At 40.5% G+C, this 16147-nt stretch overlaps 6 protein-coding genes across 7 annotated transcripts in view; 2 read left to right on the top strand and 4 right to left on the bottom strand.

Annotated features, from left to right (window-relative positions):
• The window catches only part of LOC104826797, a 3470-nt gene extending 3100 nt beyond the window's left edge, over nucleotides 1-370 (top strand). For both annotated transcript variants that reach the window (XM_010559679.2, XM_019204155.1), the window contains exon 5: nucleotides 1-370. In XM_010559679.2, the coding sequence (XP_010557981.1) occupies nucleotides 1-236 (236 nt within the window). In that variant the 3' untranslated portion in view covers nucleotides 237-370.
• Nucleotides 371-730: 360 nt separating this feature from the next.
• LOC104826796 (uncharacterized protein At5g06450-like) lies at nucleotides 731-2247 on the bottom strand. The gene is made up of 2 exons (XM_010559678.1): nucleotides 2140-2247; nucleotides 731-1550 (listed from the first exon to the last, which is right to left on the bottom strand). The coding sequence occupies exon 2, from the start codon at nucleotides 1535-1537 to the stop codon at nucleotides 914-916; it is 624 nt and encodes a 207-aa protein (XP_010557980.1). The 5' UTR covers nucleotides 1538-1550; nucleotides 2140-2247; the 3' UTR covers nucleotides 731-913.
• Nucleotides 2248-2505: 258 nt separating this feature from the next.
• On the bottom strand, nucleotides 2506-7065 carry LOC104826795 (ubiquitin-activating enzyme E1 2). Its single transcript, XM_010559676.1, has 7 exons — nucleotides 6983-7065; nucleotides 6495-6835; nucleotides 5891-6108; nucleotides 4873-5667; nucleotides 3897-4765; nucleotides 3382-3814; nucleotides 2506-3302 (listed from the first exon to the last, which is right to left on the bottom strand). The coding sequence occupies exons 2-7, from the start codon at nucleotides 6826-6828 to the stop codon at nucleotides 2706-2708; spliced, it is 3246 nt and encodes a 1081-aa protein (XP_010557978.1). The 5' UTR covers nucleotides 6829-6835; nucleotides 6983-7065; the 3' UTR covers nucleotides 2506-2705.
• Nucleotides 7066-7594: 529 nt separating this feature from the next.
• LOC104826794 (putative RING-H2 finger protein ATL71) lies at nucleotides 7595-8439 on the bottom strand. The gene has a single exon (XM_010559675.2). It carries the CDS (start codon nucleotides 8363-8365, stop codon nucleotides 7793-7795), a length of 573 nt encoding a protein of 190 aa, XP_010557977.1. The 5' UTR covers nucleotides 8366-8439; the 3' UTR covers nucleotides 7595-7792.
• A 1057-nt stretch (nucleotides 8440-9496) lies between these two features.
• LOC104827443 (agamous-like MADS-box protein AGL80) lies at nucleotides 9497-10762 on the bottom strand. The gene has a single exon (XM_010560615.1). It carries the CDS (start codon nucleotides 10760-10762, stop codon nucleotides 9497-9499), a length of 1266 nt encoding a protein of 421 aa, XP_010558917.1.
• Nucleotides 10763-11907: 1145 nt separating this feature from the next.
• Nucleotides 11908-15046, top strand: LOC104826793. The gene is made up of 6 exons (XM_010559674.1): nucleotides 11908-12059; nucleotides 12199-12359; nucleotides 12470-13485; nucleotides 13565-14205; nucleotides 14282-14625; nucleotides 14738-15046. Coding segments are annotated over exons 1-6 (2328 nt in total). The 5' UTR covers nucleotides 11908-12057; the 3' UTR covers nucleotides 14902-15046.
• Nucleotides 15047-16147: the final 1101 nt, after the last annotated feature.

Below are 16147 nucleotides of genomic sequence, written 5' to 3'. Positions count from 1 at the left end.
GGAAAGAGTCGTGCAAGGAGTATATAAAGAACTTCTTGGCCTCGATTCCGATAAGGGAACTTCAGGAGGATATCAAGAAAGGGATAATCTCGACGACGCCTCTTCATCATCGGCTACAGATAGAGTTTCATTATACTACTCTGGTTATCGAGCAACGACTCGAGGCTTCTTCTCGGGTCATCGAGCAACGACATGAAGTTACTTCTACTGCGGTGTCTGATGAAGTTACGATGTAAAATTGTAACCTAACCGTGAAGTAGTCAGTGTCTTTAACTTTGTTCAGTTTCATAGTCTTTTTGTAGCTTTACTTGAGATGGTGTGAATGAAGAAATTTGATCGGGAAGTTAACGTCTGTGAGCAACTTTTGTCACTTTGGTTGGATCGATCATCATTGTCATCTATTCAGGCCATCGGTGTCTGAACCCGAGGTACTCACGGGTATTTGGTCCGGTGCGCGGTGTTGGAGAATCTAAGTTACGGGTTCAAGTGTAGGTTTCGTCAGTTGATTACCCATATCTCCGTCTCGTCTCACAGTTCGCTCCTTGGCACATCTCTCTCGCATTCTTGGCTCGCCCTCCACGTCCCCCTCGCCATCGGCCAGCCGCCTCACTCTCTAGTTTCGCCTACACCTCACGAAGTCAAGATCGAACATACCGAAAAACTCGGATACCCGATCCATGACTACACCCCTACAATGCCCACCGCTCCACAATGGAGAGTGTTCTTGAAATTCTGTCAACAGCAGATCCTTCTTAGAGCAAACCAACACAAAATCCCTTTTTCAAGAACAAAAAAAAAACAGACACAAGTCGTCTAGTTCGAACAATAACACAAAAGTAGACATCTTTTGTTCGGTTTTATTCAATCCATAACCCCCACAAACAAAAAGACTTTCTGGACTTGGGAGGATGAATCACTGTGACAACTGATCCCAGACTTTGAAGATGAGCCAACCTTCAATGGCTGCAGCCTCAAGATGCTCATTAGAACCCGTCTCGTCCCACCTAGACTCTATCGAATCCAGCCTGCTCATGTCATACCACAGAACCCTCTGCGCCAAATCTCGGGTCCCGAGGAATTCAAGAACGGGTGTCCCTCGGGCTTTCGCGGCGAATTTCCCCAGCTCCATGGCGCTTCTCATCACAATCCCATGATTCCCTCTGAGCAAGGCGAGGTCTTCCTCGATCTGAACCCCGACAAATGTTACAAACTTGGAAGTGAAGAATCTGTACAGATCCTTGAGGTTGTCCTGAAATGGGTTTGGTAGCTTGAGCAAGAGACATAGCTTTCTCGTACTGAGCTTCACTGCGGATAGATGCCATTTCGTAGCAGCGTTCTTGTTGTCGTTGGATGTGTCGAGATTCTCGATATCCCAATACAGATCGAAGATGACAGCCCGTTTTCCGTTCTGGATGGAATCTTCTCGTATACGGGAAAGGTAAGGGGAAAGATCGGTCGATGGATCGACGTCAATGGCCTTCGTCTGCACGTAGGAGCCATCACTCATCCGGAAACTCGGCCCGTCAAAGGAAGCCATCGATGTTCCAAAGCTAAGAAAGTATACAGTTAGAGATAGAGAATGTTATGAAAATAGGATCCTAAACAAAATGCCCAAATAACCAAACTTGAAAAGGGGAAGAATCTAAATCCATCAAAGATGAAAGTGACTAATCATTGTGAGAGAGAAAGTTCTTGACCCCCAAGCATCTTCATGTTTCATGGTGATCTCTACAAGTATGCATAAATATCTGGACAGAGATCATCAGAACTAAAGTATGGTCGGAGAGCTAGTCGGGGTTTCCCGGTTAGGGTTAGCTTCAAAATTCAACAGATGCCGAGACGGACATAGATCCTTTCGAATACAACAAGTCAAAGTTTGGTTCTTGTAAAACACCCCACAGGAGAGATTATTAAGCCCATTTTTCCGATATGGTCTCTGTTCATGGATCCCCACGGGAAAAAAAACGAGAAAGGAAAGAAAGCGAAATCTCCCCCATTATTCATCTGATTATTACATGATAAGACAAGAGATCACGGGGACTAAGAATTGAAGGAAGTAAATTGAGAAGATGAGAAATGATTAAACCAGGAAAAAAAAAGTGACGGAAAGATTCAGAGGCAAAAGGAAGAAGCCGATACCTGAAATCGCGGATGCGCGGGGGAGAGGCCGAGAGAGTAGAGGGAGACAGGAACTTGTCGTGTGTTAGTGTTATGGTCGGAGAGAGAGAGAGAGAGACTATAAGGTCATATCGATTCTGTGGTTCGAGCACAACACGACATTGTATTTGTACGGTTGTACCGTAGGAATGTACGCCAATAATGGATTCAATATCCCTGTAATTTTTTTTTCGTACATCGCATCATCATACTCCAACAGAATCAATTGATATATATATATATATATATAAACGAAATTAATCGAATTTAAATTGATTGCATATAAAGAGGACTACGAAACTATTCGAGATTAAATTTAAGATTTCTTTAAAACCTATAAAATCCATATTTAAAAATAACCAGTAAAATATAAGCTAAAAAGATATGACACAACGGATTTGGTGGAACATTTTCATTTTGCACCCCGAGCGATTATAACCAACAAAATGGTTTAGTATTTTCCTCCCCTTTTTTCCACTCCAAACCAAAAGCCTCAAAGTATAACTATCTCTCACGCAACATACAGAGAGATTTAACGGTAAATTTCCTCAGCCGAAGTAAACAGACACCAGAGGGATATCCACGTCGTTATCGTCGTCGTCCTCGCAAGCCACCACGACGTCTAAATGCCGTCGGTAAGTCAGGATCTCGACCTTAGCGACATCCCGAGCGAGATCCGCTACTTTCCTCTCCATCCTCTCCTTGTGCCTCGGAAACATGCTGTTAAAGAGCAGCGAGCTCCCGCACGATATGCTATACGCGTTTAGCCCTTTCTCCTGCAGCCACCCGAGAAGTTCCCGCAGCGTCGGGTCACCCCGAACGACCCATCGATCCCACACCGTCCAGCTCTGGTCACGGTGATTGATCACTTTCGGCGGAACTGGCTCCGCTATCGAGAATAGCGGTAGGGCAAGGTTCGCAAATGTGTTTCGGTAGTCTTCCAGTTTGTGTGATCCATCTAAGACCTTGTAGAGCTCGAGGCAGACGAGTCCCGTCGCCATGGCGGTCGAGGTCGCAATCGCGGGTATGATCCTTCCCGCAATGAATTTTGCTTTCAGCTTGTCCACCTCGGGAATACTGTAGTTCCTCGCTCTCATGTTCGCTAGCCCCGATATCATGTCCATGTGGTAGTTCGTATCATCATCCTGAACACCGTCGAATTACGAATCCAAAGTTAAATTCTATTTAAATTTAGAAGAAGTTAAGAAACCATTGTTGACTAACCTTTTCGAATTGAATCGGTTTCATCCTGAATTCTGGAGACAAGCTCTGCCTGCACTGCTCGAGTTTCCCGATCATCTCGTCGATTACTGCTGCATCATCTACCGAAGCTGTAGATAACGTTGTAGCCTTCTCATCCGTCACAATCTTTGCATCTTTCTTCGGCTCAAAATCGGGCACTATCACATTGTCCACGGCCTCCGCCAGTTCCTTCGGGTTCTTGACCAAGTCGGGGGTCGGAATCCCAAATGTCTCGGCGCGTAAAATAGCAGCAGCTGCGACGAAACTAAGATGGCTGGCGTCGGAAGAAGAGAACTGGAGTGGGCGAGGGAACCTCTTTGGGGCAGACCAGAAGGGAGCCCCTGTACTAGTGGCGGCGTCTTCGGGAAATGTATAGATTAGTTGCTTCACACGATTGACAAAGTAATCCTCGAACCTGGTAACCGAAGAAACGAGTTAGAGAACGACTCGACGAACACTACTTAATCAAAAGGGCTATGAGAAGAGCATTTATTTACCTGAGACGAGCCCAGGTTAAGCAGTCTTGGAAGGAATCACACTTTTCTCTCTCGAGGCACTCGAGGACACGTCCCAATGTATCCCGAGCTTGAGCATCACCCGCACTCCGCATCGAATTCGTGTATTCAGCTGGGTTCGAGAGGTAGGCATTAACTTCAGCGGGAGTTTTCTCGAGTAGACCCTCGAATTCGGACCGAGCCCATGTCAAGCAATGGTCAATGTTGTGCGGGAACGAGTGTACCGTGCACATAGGGGCCTGTTTCTCGGGAGGATCTCTCGAGGCGCCGTAGTTTTCGGTTAGGTGAGGGATAACCATCTGCGTGTTGCACTTCGCGCCGAGGGTTCCCGACTCGAGAAGGGGTTTCTGGAAATACACACACCTCGAATCAACGTAAAGCCTTGCGTTGACATTATCGAGGGCGTTAACCACAACCGTCAGATTCTCCCAGAAGCCATCATCGAAGACATTCTCGGTCTCGGGGCCGACACGATTCTGCAGAGCCTCGATGTTGAGGCGAGGATTGATGGAAACCGCAGCTGTAGATGCGACTGTGGATTTCGCCTGTCCGATGTTCCAGTCTCGGAAGAGAAACTGACGACTGAGGTTGCTCTTCTCGATGACGTCATCGTCAGTGACCGTAAGTTTCCCTTGACTGCCGCATGAAACACCCATCAAAGCCAAGTTTTTTAAGAACTCGCATCCGAGAGCACCAGCTCCGACGACGAAAAGTTTTGCATCTTCGAGTTTCTTTTGGAGCGTGGATCCGAAAACAGAGATCTGGGCATCGTAGCGGCAATTCTGGGGTCGAAATTCGATTGCATCAAGGGGTTCCATAGGGAGTGATTCCACCGAATCAAAGTAAAAGAACTGCAAAAAACAAGCAATTCGGTATGATGTCACCGAGTAAAGATGATATATACAGTTCAACAAGCTGAAGTTACACATGCGATGCGATCACTGAAAAGGGTTATTACCTGGAAGAGTGGATGAAATTTCCCAGAGCAAGCTTTCACAACTTCTTGACCAACAATGCCACCAAACATGGCAGCCATTGGATTCAGGACAGCCTTAGCTCCAAATGCAAAGGCTCGTAATAGTTTCGGGTTAACATCCTCCAACCGGGCATCACCCAAACTCTCGTTAATGTCAATTGCTATTGCTATAAGTTTCTGAGCATCCTCTTCCGACCCGGCAACTGGAAACCTGCCTGATTCAGACAAAAACGTATCGAGTGCCTGGAAAGCTAAGTGCAGAAGCGGTGGCCTATCGAACTTCGAGAAATCGCTTAAAAGAAAATCGCCCGGATCTTTCAGTGCTTGTCTAAGTGGCTTAAAATGCAACACCTTCGGTTGTTTCACCTGAGTAACAATACCACCCTTGACATATGACCCATAGCTAGTTGTGTCTTCCTCAATGGTAAATGAGTACGGCTTCACGTTTTTCACCTTCCTTGGATTCCCGTCATTCAGTTCCGTCATTCCCTCAACCTCGGAGAAAACTACGAGATCGCCATCCTGAAACTCAACCCTCTCGTCATCAACACACGAAACAAATGCAGGGTTTTCATTGCTGATGGATGCGATGATTCCTGTGTGGGGTTCCTCTCCATCAACATCGAGAACAGTAAACTCAGGTCCGAAATCACAAAATACAGACCCGAAAAGGCCCCTCACATCAGCCTTGATGAAGGCAATAGGAGGCTGATGACTGTGACAGTAGTCATCAAATTCAATTGCTTTCTCAAAACTGATATCTGTGAATACAACAGCCTGCATCCACAAGAAAAATACAGTGGGTCACATTTGAGAAAATGCCTCCATCCCAGTATCCTCTACATAGAGAAATTCCAACAGATAAACAAACCACCCACCAGATATCTAATATGAATCAGTTTATTTGGCAAACAAGGTATTGCACAAGGAAATTCTATCTAAAACATGAGATGGCTAGAAAAAACGAGAAATAGCCAAATAGATGTAATGGATTGAAAACCTGGAATCCGGAAAGCTGCCCTTTGGTTAACTTTGCAGTCAAAGTTGAGACAGCCACGGCATTGTTGAGTTCCTGCAACTTCTGAACAGAAGCAAGAGCCCTGTTCTTACCAACATCATCTTCCGAGAAGACAAAGTTACTTGACAAGTCCCACAGCTCAACCACTCCTTCATCATGAAGGGTCACCGACTTCACACCAGCGAGAATAATATTCTTGGCTATAATATGAAGAAAGATCTTAAATCAATAACAAGGAAACAGAAGAAGAGAAAAAAAAAACTCATTTTGAAAATAGCAACAAGAGCATAAACCCTCCATGCATATTAAGCCTCGCTAACTCCTTCAATGGAATTATAGATACTACACTTGAAGTGCCAAAAATTGCAGGAGAATATATCTAACAAATCGAGCAAATCAACCAAGAAATGCATTAAGAAACCCATGTTTATACAAAATCATAAAACATCAATGACCAATCATTCAACACAACCAACAAACAAGAACACAAGTTACATGCAGGGCAATAAGGAACACGATCACTAGCTGAAACCAATGAGATGAACAAACAAGGCACAGAGAAATGGAAGAAGAAAAAACATATTACCAATCTCCACACCGAGTCCCTGCAATCCCGAGATGAGTACGTTGGAAGCGAAAAGTCGCCTCATCGTCTCACGCCCATAAACCGCAAGCTGCCTACTGTGCAGATCCTCATCGATCTCCTGATGGTTCGAGTTACCAAGAGCCATGTCCAACCGCGTCTCCCCAACGCTACCGCCACTACCGTCGGTGTTGTTTAGGCCGACCCCGCCGCGGTTACAGGCGCGACCCGCGGATCCATCGGCGTGATCGATCCGTCGCTTCTTCTTCGGCGAAGACGAAGTAGGAGCGAGCGCGTTGCCGACGTCGCTGTTCTCCTTTACAACCAACGGTTCCATACAGTAACTGAAGAGAATATGTTCAAAGTAAACAGGAGAAACTCGAATGAAAAAAGCCAAAAAAAAAAAAGAAGAAAAACCCGATGGATAAACCCTAAACCTAAACCATGTGAATGAATCTTCGGACGCCATGGAAAGCGAAGAACACACATACCTCTGAACACACCGACGGAGATAAGAAATGGATATCGGAGCTCGAGAGAGAGAGAGAGAGAGATGGATGTGGCGAATTCGCAAGCGTAGAGAGAGCCTTTGTCTGAGCAGAAGCGGCGGAGAGGAGTGAGGGAAGGGAAAATGCTTGTGGTAAAGTTTTTTTTATATGTTTTTTTTTTTCAAAACTCTCTGTTGCAAATGTTTCTGCCGATGGAGATGAGAATGGTTGGGTTGAACATAATAGCGTTGGGCCGAAACAAGACCCATTTGTGTATCAATGAATTATTTACACAAATTACATTAAATAACATTTAACATTTATTTTTTTATGCATGGAGAAAATGTTAACAATAACGATAATGCCTCTCTTGCCTTTACATTGCCATGAAACGTGCGATGATGTAAGTTCATCTAATTTCTTGAACTCATATCCCAACTTCAATGAACATTCTTAGCTGATTTTACTAAATAAATAAATAAACTAACGACCGGTTTTTTTTCTTAAATGTATTTTTTTTTGTTACCTTCTTCTTAAAAATTAATTATACTCATATATATATAATATACAATCGGCTGGAGTATATTACCCATTAACAACCGTATGATTGTCAGACTTTAGTTACATGTTATTACAACAATATAACGCTTTCCCCACGTTTTAATACAATTCTTCAGTGTAAATTCCTTTGGTGAAAAAATAAATAAGTAAAACTTTATACCTTTCAGGAAAAAAAATGTAAATGTAAATAATAAGAACAGGAAGAGAAAAGAAGTTATATCTCACTCCTCGGTTACTTCGGGGCTCCGTACGTCAACCACGAGGAATAACTCCTGCGACCGGAGACGGTGACGGCGACGGATACGGAGAAGTCCGGCAGACAGGACACGTGGAGCTCAGAAATAGCCAAGGGTCGACACACTTGTCGTGAAAGATATGATTACAGTCGGGTAAAACCCTAATCATGTCTCTGTCGTTGTAATCCGCAAGACATATCGAGCAACACGACGTCGTACTCGCTTCCCGTTTCCGACCGTAACTCTCCCTCGCCTCCTCGTACGGAATCCTGGGCAAGCTCTTAATCGTCTCTTCGTCTAAACCCGACACCACCGTTAGAACATCAGGAGGCTGCTGGTCATCGGAGGGTTGTTCGACGGCTATGATGACGCCACGTGGAGACATCTGGTTGGTCTGTCGCCGTCTGCGGCTCCTCGGCGTGGTCATCGGAGAGGCGGAAAGGTGGTTGCGGGTGCAGTAGTAAGAAGCGAGGGAGATCGTGGTGATGAGGAGGAGGATTCCGATGGAGACTCCGATCCCGTAGGCGAATCCGGCGATATTTCCGGTGTTGATTAGCCATCCCGAGTCCGGCGGCTCCGCCGGCTTCATCGCGGCGGCGGCGGTTTTGGTAATTGGTCGGAGATGTGATGATGGGTTTGCACGTTTTATCGAAGGTTTTTCAAGTCAACGTTTTTAATTAAGCGAGCCCTTTTTATTTTTGGTGATTTGGAGTGGTGTATATGCTGTATATTAAATTTGCTTCCTAATCTGGTGGTTAGTCGTTATTTATATAATGTGGTTCTAAATGTGTGAAGGGTCAACGAGTTTTTTCTCTTTTAAAATAATTTGAAGGGTAATTCGTATTTGCATTTATGACTTTTTTATGTAAATAGTTATAGTTCCACGGTAACAAGATTTAATTACATTATGGCAGAGTATAGTTTGGAAAAAAAAGGAGAAATGAAATGAAATGAAATGCATTCTTATAATTAGGGATGATATTTCGAATACACATATATAAATCTGAAGTTAATAGAAAGATTTTTCGCACGCTTTATTAAAAAAAATATATTTTATTTTGAGTGGGCCTAATGGGCCTCAATGGCCCATAGTAAATAAAACCCGTTGTCGCTAAAGCCGAGAGGAGCGAACAAAAGAGAGAGACGAATTAGGGGTGAATAAAGGGTTCGATTTTTAACGGAATTGAACCGATTTATTAACCGAATCGAATCCAATCAAACAAAATTAAAACCAAATCTAAATTAATCATAACGGAATAACCCAAATTCACTTATTAACCGTTAATACTATATCTAACACAAAAATTAACAAAGTTCTTATAAAGTCCCAAAAGAGTAGGATATATACTCACAAACAGATGTATTTAGGTGTATTTATATGTATATAAAGACCCATATATACATACACACATCATTTCGAGCTTGTTAATTAAATGAAGCATTCGCGTATTAGACAGATGAACGAAAGAAAAAAACAATATAAAAATAAAACTGCGGGAAAAAAAAAACAATATCTCATTTATAAGAACATAACTGAGATGAAGACAGGACAACAACAACTGTTTAAGATGTCGAAGCCCAAACATGTTTTTTTTTTATAAAAAAAAAAAGATCTAAAACGACTTGACAAATGAAATGACAACGACTCCAAAAATGAAATAACCAAAGAGACATAACCAACATAGTTTTAGATATTGATATATATATATGAATATTATAGTCACTGATCAGGTGGATCCTTGTTCGAACCGGAAGGACCGTCCATATCCACATCTCGAGGAACCGATGATGACCCTTCACCAGGCGGCTGCAGCCTCAGGGCCCCACCGGCCGAGCTGCTCTCTCCTCGATTGCGTTGATGGTTCAACCTCAGATCACTTCTGAATGGTGCTCTACTGCTACTTCCTTCTCTTGCAGCAGCACCCATCATTCCGAGTTCATTGCCAGTAAAATTTGAATGGAATGATCGCAAATGGCTCATCATCATGGGTTGAACACGTGAATGACCTCCAATTGAGGGAAGGCCAAGTCCCATGGGAACTAAGCTCGTTTCACCCCTCGGGTTGTCGCTGTTATTGTTCAGATTCATGTTCATTATCCTCTGGTAGGACGGATGATTTGCTAAACGAGACATACCGTTGAAATTTACATTAGAATTCTGCGCAGACATCAGACTCATCTCCAGATTAGGGTTTGTGCTGCTACTGCTGCCGCCGTTTCCTTGGGCCGGAAGAAAGCTCCCAGGTTGCTGTAGAGATATACCCATCTGGATATAGGTCGGATCGTCTTGATAAGTGATCGTTTGCTGTTCAGTCGGAGGAGCGACCGAAAGGGGCAAGGCGACGGTGGATGAACCGGCTGGATGGAAAATCCATTGATCCATCAAGTACTGATTTTGGTCGTCCATAGGGTTAGCACCAACACCATTTCCTTCCCCTCCCGCGGCTGCATCTCTGTTCGCCGGCTGGTTGGGAAGGCCCGGAACGTTACGTAGTGGTGGCTGGTGAATCAACTCACCCCTTTTCCTCAATAACCCGATCTTCTCCCTCGAGTACGAGATCAGGCTATAGACTTCGTTTGTAGATAGATCTGATAATCTTTTATTACCGTTGTTTATCTCGAACATTAGATGATCCATCTCAGCTTCTCGGTTCTTCTTTTGACTCTTGAGCAATTGTTCTTGAGCTTTTCCCGTCTTGTCCCTTAGATAGGACTCTTGATTGGTCGCCTTCTTGCTCCTTTCGATGTCGGGTAACGCGAAATAACGGTCGAGGAGGCCGCGGGCCACCTCGGGATTCGGCCAGACCAGCGGGGCGGCCTCGTCAGCGCTGAAAATGATCAGACAAGCCTTGACGTCACACAAGATCGTGAGTTCTTGAACCTTTTTCACCAACCCTAGTTTCCTCTTCTTCAAACTGGCTTTTCTTGCATTCTCATTGACGATCCATGCAAGTTTCACCTTTCTTTTACCCGTTGCAGGCCTCATGGTGATGGAACCCTCCCTCTTCCCCCAAATCTTTTTTTTTTTTTTTGCTTTTTGTTTTTTTTTTTTGTGTGTGAAGAAACAGTGAATGGTATGAGGGTATATATAGGGTTGGTGGGGGAGGAGATGAGGCGAATGTTTTTGGTAGTTTGAATCACAGAATATTAATTATGGAATGTTACAGTTTAGGAAATGCATGCAACACTCTTTTGACTTTGAAAGGTATGTATTTGTATATTTCTTTGCTTTTATGAAATTGCTAATATTTATCTCTGAATATATATATATTTTTATGTACATATTATATAAACGGCATCTGCATTAAATAGGTGTCTCTAAAAAGACATATAATACTCCATATAGAAACTTTATATGGTTCCCTAATACATGATTTTCTTCAAATGGTTGCTTTTTCTTTTTCGGAAAATAAAATTTATTGTCTTACTACTAAATACTCTGCATTTTTGGGATGTGTTTCGGATACATCAGATTCTATATAAAAAAGGAATGAAATCCTTAGATATTCAGAATTATTTACTCTAGACAAATAATTGGAATTAAATGGTTTACAAAATATATATATATATATATATTCAATTATTAGCAATTTCATTATGTAAACAATACAAAATATACATATTGATCTTGACGTTAATCGCATTAATTAAATGTAGTTCTCGCATTCAAATATATATACATATATATATAATGATATAATATATGGTGGTGGTGATGATGGTGATGGGTCTTGCTTAGGCCCGTTAGTGCAAACGAAATGGTGGGATGTTCCCAATCCAATAATTCATCTTTCAAGCCCATAGTAGAATCTTGAGCCCAATTAATTATAAATGTAGAATTTTTTATAGGGTTAATTCCAGAAAAATACCCCAAATTGGAATTTTTTTCCATAAAAATACCCTAATTAAAGATTTAACTAATTAATACCTCAATTTGAAAATAATTGCCAAATTCGTTCCCGACATATAACGATGTTAACTTTTCGTTAGTAACACCACGTCAACACACACTGGATGCCACGTTATTAAAAAATATTTTGTCATCAGACACGTAAACAAAAGAAATTCATTTAAATTGAAATTAGTTTTATAAAATCTTAAAATGGAATAAAAAAACCTAAACCTAAAAAATCCTTACCATATTCGATCTCATTTGCCTCCATTCTCTCTAACTCTCTCTTTCTCTTCGCCGATTGAACGGCGTGGCGACGTGGAGCTCTGTCGCATATCCAAATCTCACATCCGTCTCTCCTTCAGTCGAAGACGAAGTTTTAATTCAAAATGTAAGTTCTGAAACGTTTCAATATATTGTCAAAATCTAGGTTTTCTGGATATCGATTCTTTTTTTAGTTTTGTGTTGTTGGGTTCTAAGAAGATTGTTGACATATAGGATTTCTGATTATCGGTTCGACTTGGTTTTAGGTTGTTGAGTTTTAAGAAGGTATCGCAAACAGAAGTACAAACAAAGCCTATAGAGTCAACATCACTTGTTAAGGATAATATCGTTGATGATGGTTGTAATGAGAATGATGCTGGAGAAGATGAGGATAATATTGATGATGATGATGACGACGACGACGATGGTAATATTGGTGATGACGAAGATGAAGAGAATTTTGCAGATGAAGAAGGTTAATTAATGTGGAGGTTTGTTTTGAGAATGATAGAATTGATGATGATGATTTGTGTGCAGAGATTGAAATAAGCATGGCTAATGTGGCTAATGAAATTGAAAAAAGTAAAGATAACGATATCAGTGAAGAGGAATTTCAAGGTGATGATGAAACCTATCCGACAACACCTTTGAAGACAGATGAGGAATGGAAAGAATTTGAAGCTCCGTATCGGAGAAAACAAAATCAAGTGACAACCGGACAAAGTCAAACAAATGTGGAGAACCTTCTTTACTTGGGTCAGACATTCAAAACATGTGAAGATTTCAAAGAAGCAATGTTTGAATATGTTTTGAAGAGTCAATTTGATGTGAAATGGTCTAGGTGTGACCGGGGAGAACGTCCCAGATACGCTGCAGTTTGTCGCACAGGAGGTTGTCCATGGCGGATTTATTGTTCAGTGGAGAAACCCATAAATATGTGGATGATTAAAGTTTGTCATCCTCATCACAGTCACCCAGCTAATGGATACTCAGGGATGATTACAATGAGACATTTGGGTAAGATGTATGTAGAAGTTTTCAGGAATTTACCATCATACAAGGCTTCACAGATGGAACATGATTTGAAGGTTGGTTATAATCTCACGGTGTCGACATACAAATGTTTCAAGGCACGACAAATTGCGTTGCAGATAGTAAAGGAGGATCAGAGGGTTCAATTTGCAAAGCTTTGGGATTACGAGGCAGAGATTCGTCGATCCAATCCTAACACATCCACAGAAATAGTCCGTGCAACTTTTAAAGGTGAGAAAGTGTTCGATAGGTTTTATATTTGTTTTCAGGTTCTCCGCGACACTTGGAAACAATATTGTCGACCTGTTATTGGCTTGGATGGTTGCTTCCTTAAATGGGACTTGAAAGGGGAGTTATTGGCTGCGATTGGTAGAGATGCCAACGATCACATTTACCCAATTGCATGGGCTGTAGTACGGATTGAAGACAAAGACACATGGGCATGGTTCATCCGTAAGATAAAATCTGATTTAGGTCTTGGAGATGGACAGAATCTGACTCTTCTCTCCGACAAACAAAAGGTATGTAATGTGTTTTATATCAGACAATGATTTGAAATTTTACTACTTACTTTTAATTAGTTCTATATTTCTTAAACAGGGTTTGATAAATGCTGTGAAATACGAGCTTCCATGTGCTGAGCATCGTATGTGTGCACGACATATGTATGCAAATTGGAAGAAAAATTTCAAGGGTCCTGATTTGAAGGATATATTTTGGAAGACAGTATACAGTTACCATCAAGGTCAATATAAAAATGCTATGGAAGAAATGAAAACTATCAACCCATTAGCATATGGAGCAATGTTGCGTACAAATCCAGAGATTTGGTGTAGAGCTTTCTTTAATAAGGACTCGCATTGTGAGGATGTTCACAACAATCACTCCGAGAGTTTCAACAACTCCATAAAAGAAGCACGAAAGAAGCCAATGATTGACATGTTAGAAGATATCCGTAGACAAACAATGAAGCGAATTGCAAAGATGTCAAAGGTTTCAGGTAAATGTATCACTGAATTCACTCCAAGAACAATGATAGAATTGGAAAAAAGCAGAAACCAATCAAGGTTTTGTTTTGTAACGCCGAGTGGTCGCGGTATATATGAGGTAATGGAGTTTGGCATCAGTTACTCTGTTGATTTGAGTGGACATAGTTGCGCTTGTCGGAAATGGGATTTAACGGGCGTACCTTGTCAGCATAGCCTTGCTGTCATCAACTTTAAAAAAGACAAGCTTTCTGGGTAAGTAGAACGTCTATTGATTTGATCTCATTTTCACAGCATTTGTTTACTGATGTTTTTTTATTGATGTTTATAGTTATATTTCGGAGTATTTCTTGACTTCAAGATGGGTGGCTATGTATGAAAATAACATTTTACCGGTGAATGGTCAACCGTTGTGGCAAAAAGTTGACAAGCCTCTAATAGGTGTGCCGGATAAGAGAAAAATGCCGGGTCGACCTAAGAAACATAATCGAAAGAAGGACCCTCATGAGTCTCCGTCAAAGAGTGGAAAATTGTCAAAGCATGGAAGAGTGTTTACATGCGGGCGATGTAAACAAGTTGGACACACAAAAAAATCATGTAAAAATGATCCGGTAGATGCTCCATGCGGTCCTAAACGATTGAGAGGTAGACCCAAGATATCGGTGACAGTCTCAGGTACCTCACATACTGCACAGAATATTACTATTGGTATGGAATTTTGATTATTTCATTATGTCACTTTATTTACATGTGTTTTTTTATTCGTTTGATGTGTATTTGTTATAAGGTACATCGAACCCGACTCAATCGAGCCAAAACTCGGTTTCCCACCTGTGTCTCATTCCTCGCAACACCAATAGTTCTCGTCCCAGTCAAACTTATGTGTCTCCATTCACCAGTAGACCGTTCAAGGCTCCTCGACGTCAACCCACTTCGAGTCTTCCAAATTAAAGTGACTGAGCATTATACCAATTTTTTGAAATTTTTTTATTAGGCCTTTTTGTCCGGATATCTTTCTATTAGGGCATTTTTCTTTCGGATATCTTTGTATTTGATCATCTATTACAGTTATTGGTATTTTTTTAATCTTGTTTTACCATATGAATGAATACATCGTTATTTATCTATATGACATGTGACATCGTTTATCAATTTGAAACATATTATAAATTTGGATATCAATTTGGGAGATATTTACAAAATTGGATATATTTAGATGAAATTTGTAATTTGGGTATATATTTGAAAAAAACTAAACATTAAAATAATTTATTTAAATTAATTGAATCTGATGTGGCATCCAGATGTCAGTTGATGTGGCGTCACTAACGGAAAGTTAACACCGTGATATGTCGGGAATGAATTTGGCAATTATTTTCAAATTAAGGTATTAATTAGTTAAATCTTTAATTGGGGTATTTTTATGGAAAAAAATTTCAATTTGGGGTATTTTTCTGGAATTAACCCTTTTTTATAATAATATTATTCCGACTGATTTAGGGCACATCTTTGTGTAACTTTTTTTTAAATGAAATTAATTATACTTTATTATTCGGAAACGAATATGGCACTATTCTTTTATCGTTTCATTGATTTTTTTCCCATCCACATTTTTTTTTCATTTAGTAAATTGTTCACTATTGTTAAATGACAATTGCCGTTGTTTTTTTATTTGAATGATATAAATTTTCATATTTTTAGATTTTATAAAATAAAAAACATCTTGAATAATTTGTATTAATATTTAAATAATTATTTATAATTATGGAATAATATCGAAATATCTCAGTATTTGTGTCTCCAACAAGTATTTTTATATGAATAACATAATTTGAAGTAATCTTGTAAGAAGTAATAGCGAGTTTATGAAAGGATATTTTCATTAATAAAATGAACTAAAGAATTTCAATCTAATATACAAATCACTATCCACTACCATAAAAAAGAACACGAGTTTTTTGTACAATACAGACATATAATATATAAATTCATCGCATAGATTATATTTCGCAAACATATTAATATTTTTATTCGTTAATATGGACGATTAAATATGTAAAATTCAATTTTAATATTAGGATTCACTAGCATTTTACACCTTAAACAATAAAATAATTAATTAATTTAAAAATATCTATATTTAGTAAACCAAGATTGAGATTGGATTTATCTTACCTCTTCCGATGATTTTTTTTTT

Source organism: Tarenaya hassleriana, unplaced genomic scaffold, assembly GCF_000463585.1.
Source record: "Tarenaya hassleriana unplaced genomic scaffold, ASM46358v1 Cleome5, whole genome shotgun sequence".
In the NCBI taxonomy this organism is placed as follows: Eukaryota; Viridiplantae; Streptophyta; class Magnoliopsida; order Brassicales; family Cleomaceae; genus Tarenaya; species Tarenaya hassleriana.
This window is presented reverse-complemented; position numbering and strand designations above follow the sequence as displayed.

What these genes read in the sequence shown, in the direction of transcription:
- LOC104826796 (XM_010559678.1), bottom strand. Translation starts at nt 1,537, where the DNA reads ATGGCTTCCTTTGACGGGCCGAGTTTCCGGATGAGTGATGGCTCCTAC.
- LOC104826795 (XM_010559676.1), bottom strand. Translation starts at nt 6,828, where the DNA reads ATGGAACCGTTGGTTGTAAAGGAGAACAGCGACGTCGGCAACGCGCTC. An exon ending in AATTTCATCCACTCTTCCAG is followed by an intron (nt 4,766 to 4,872) that starts GTAATAACCCTT and finishes TGTTTTTTGCAG; the next exon opens with TTCTTTTACTTTGATTCGGT. An exon ending in AACCGATTCAATTCGAAAAG is followed by an intron (nt 3,303 to 3,381) that starts GTTAGTCAACAA and finishes GACGGTGTTCAG; the next exon opens with GATGATGATACGAACTACCA.
- LOC104826794 (XM_010559675.2), bottom strand. Translation starts at nt 8,365, where the DNA reads ATGAAGCCGGCGGAGCCGCCGGACTCGGGATGGCTAATCAACACCGGA.
- LOC104827443 (XM_010560615.1), bottom strand. Translation starts at nt 10,762, where the DNA reads ATGAGGCCTGCAACGGGTAAAAGAAAGGTGAAACTTGCATGGATCGTC.
- LOC104826793 (XM_010559674.1), top strand. An exon ending in TTCTCTCCGACAAACAAAAG is followed by an intron (nt 13,486 to 13,564) that starts GTATGTAATGTG and finishes TTTCTTAAACAG; the next exon opens with GGTTTGATAAATGCTGTGAA. An exon ending in AAAAAAGACAAGCTTTCTGG is followed by an intron (nt 14,206 to 14,281) that starts GTAAGTAGAACG and finishes TGATGTTTATAG; the next exon opens with TTATATTTCGGAGTATTTCT.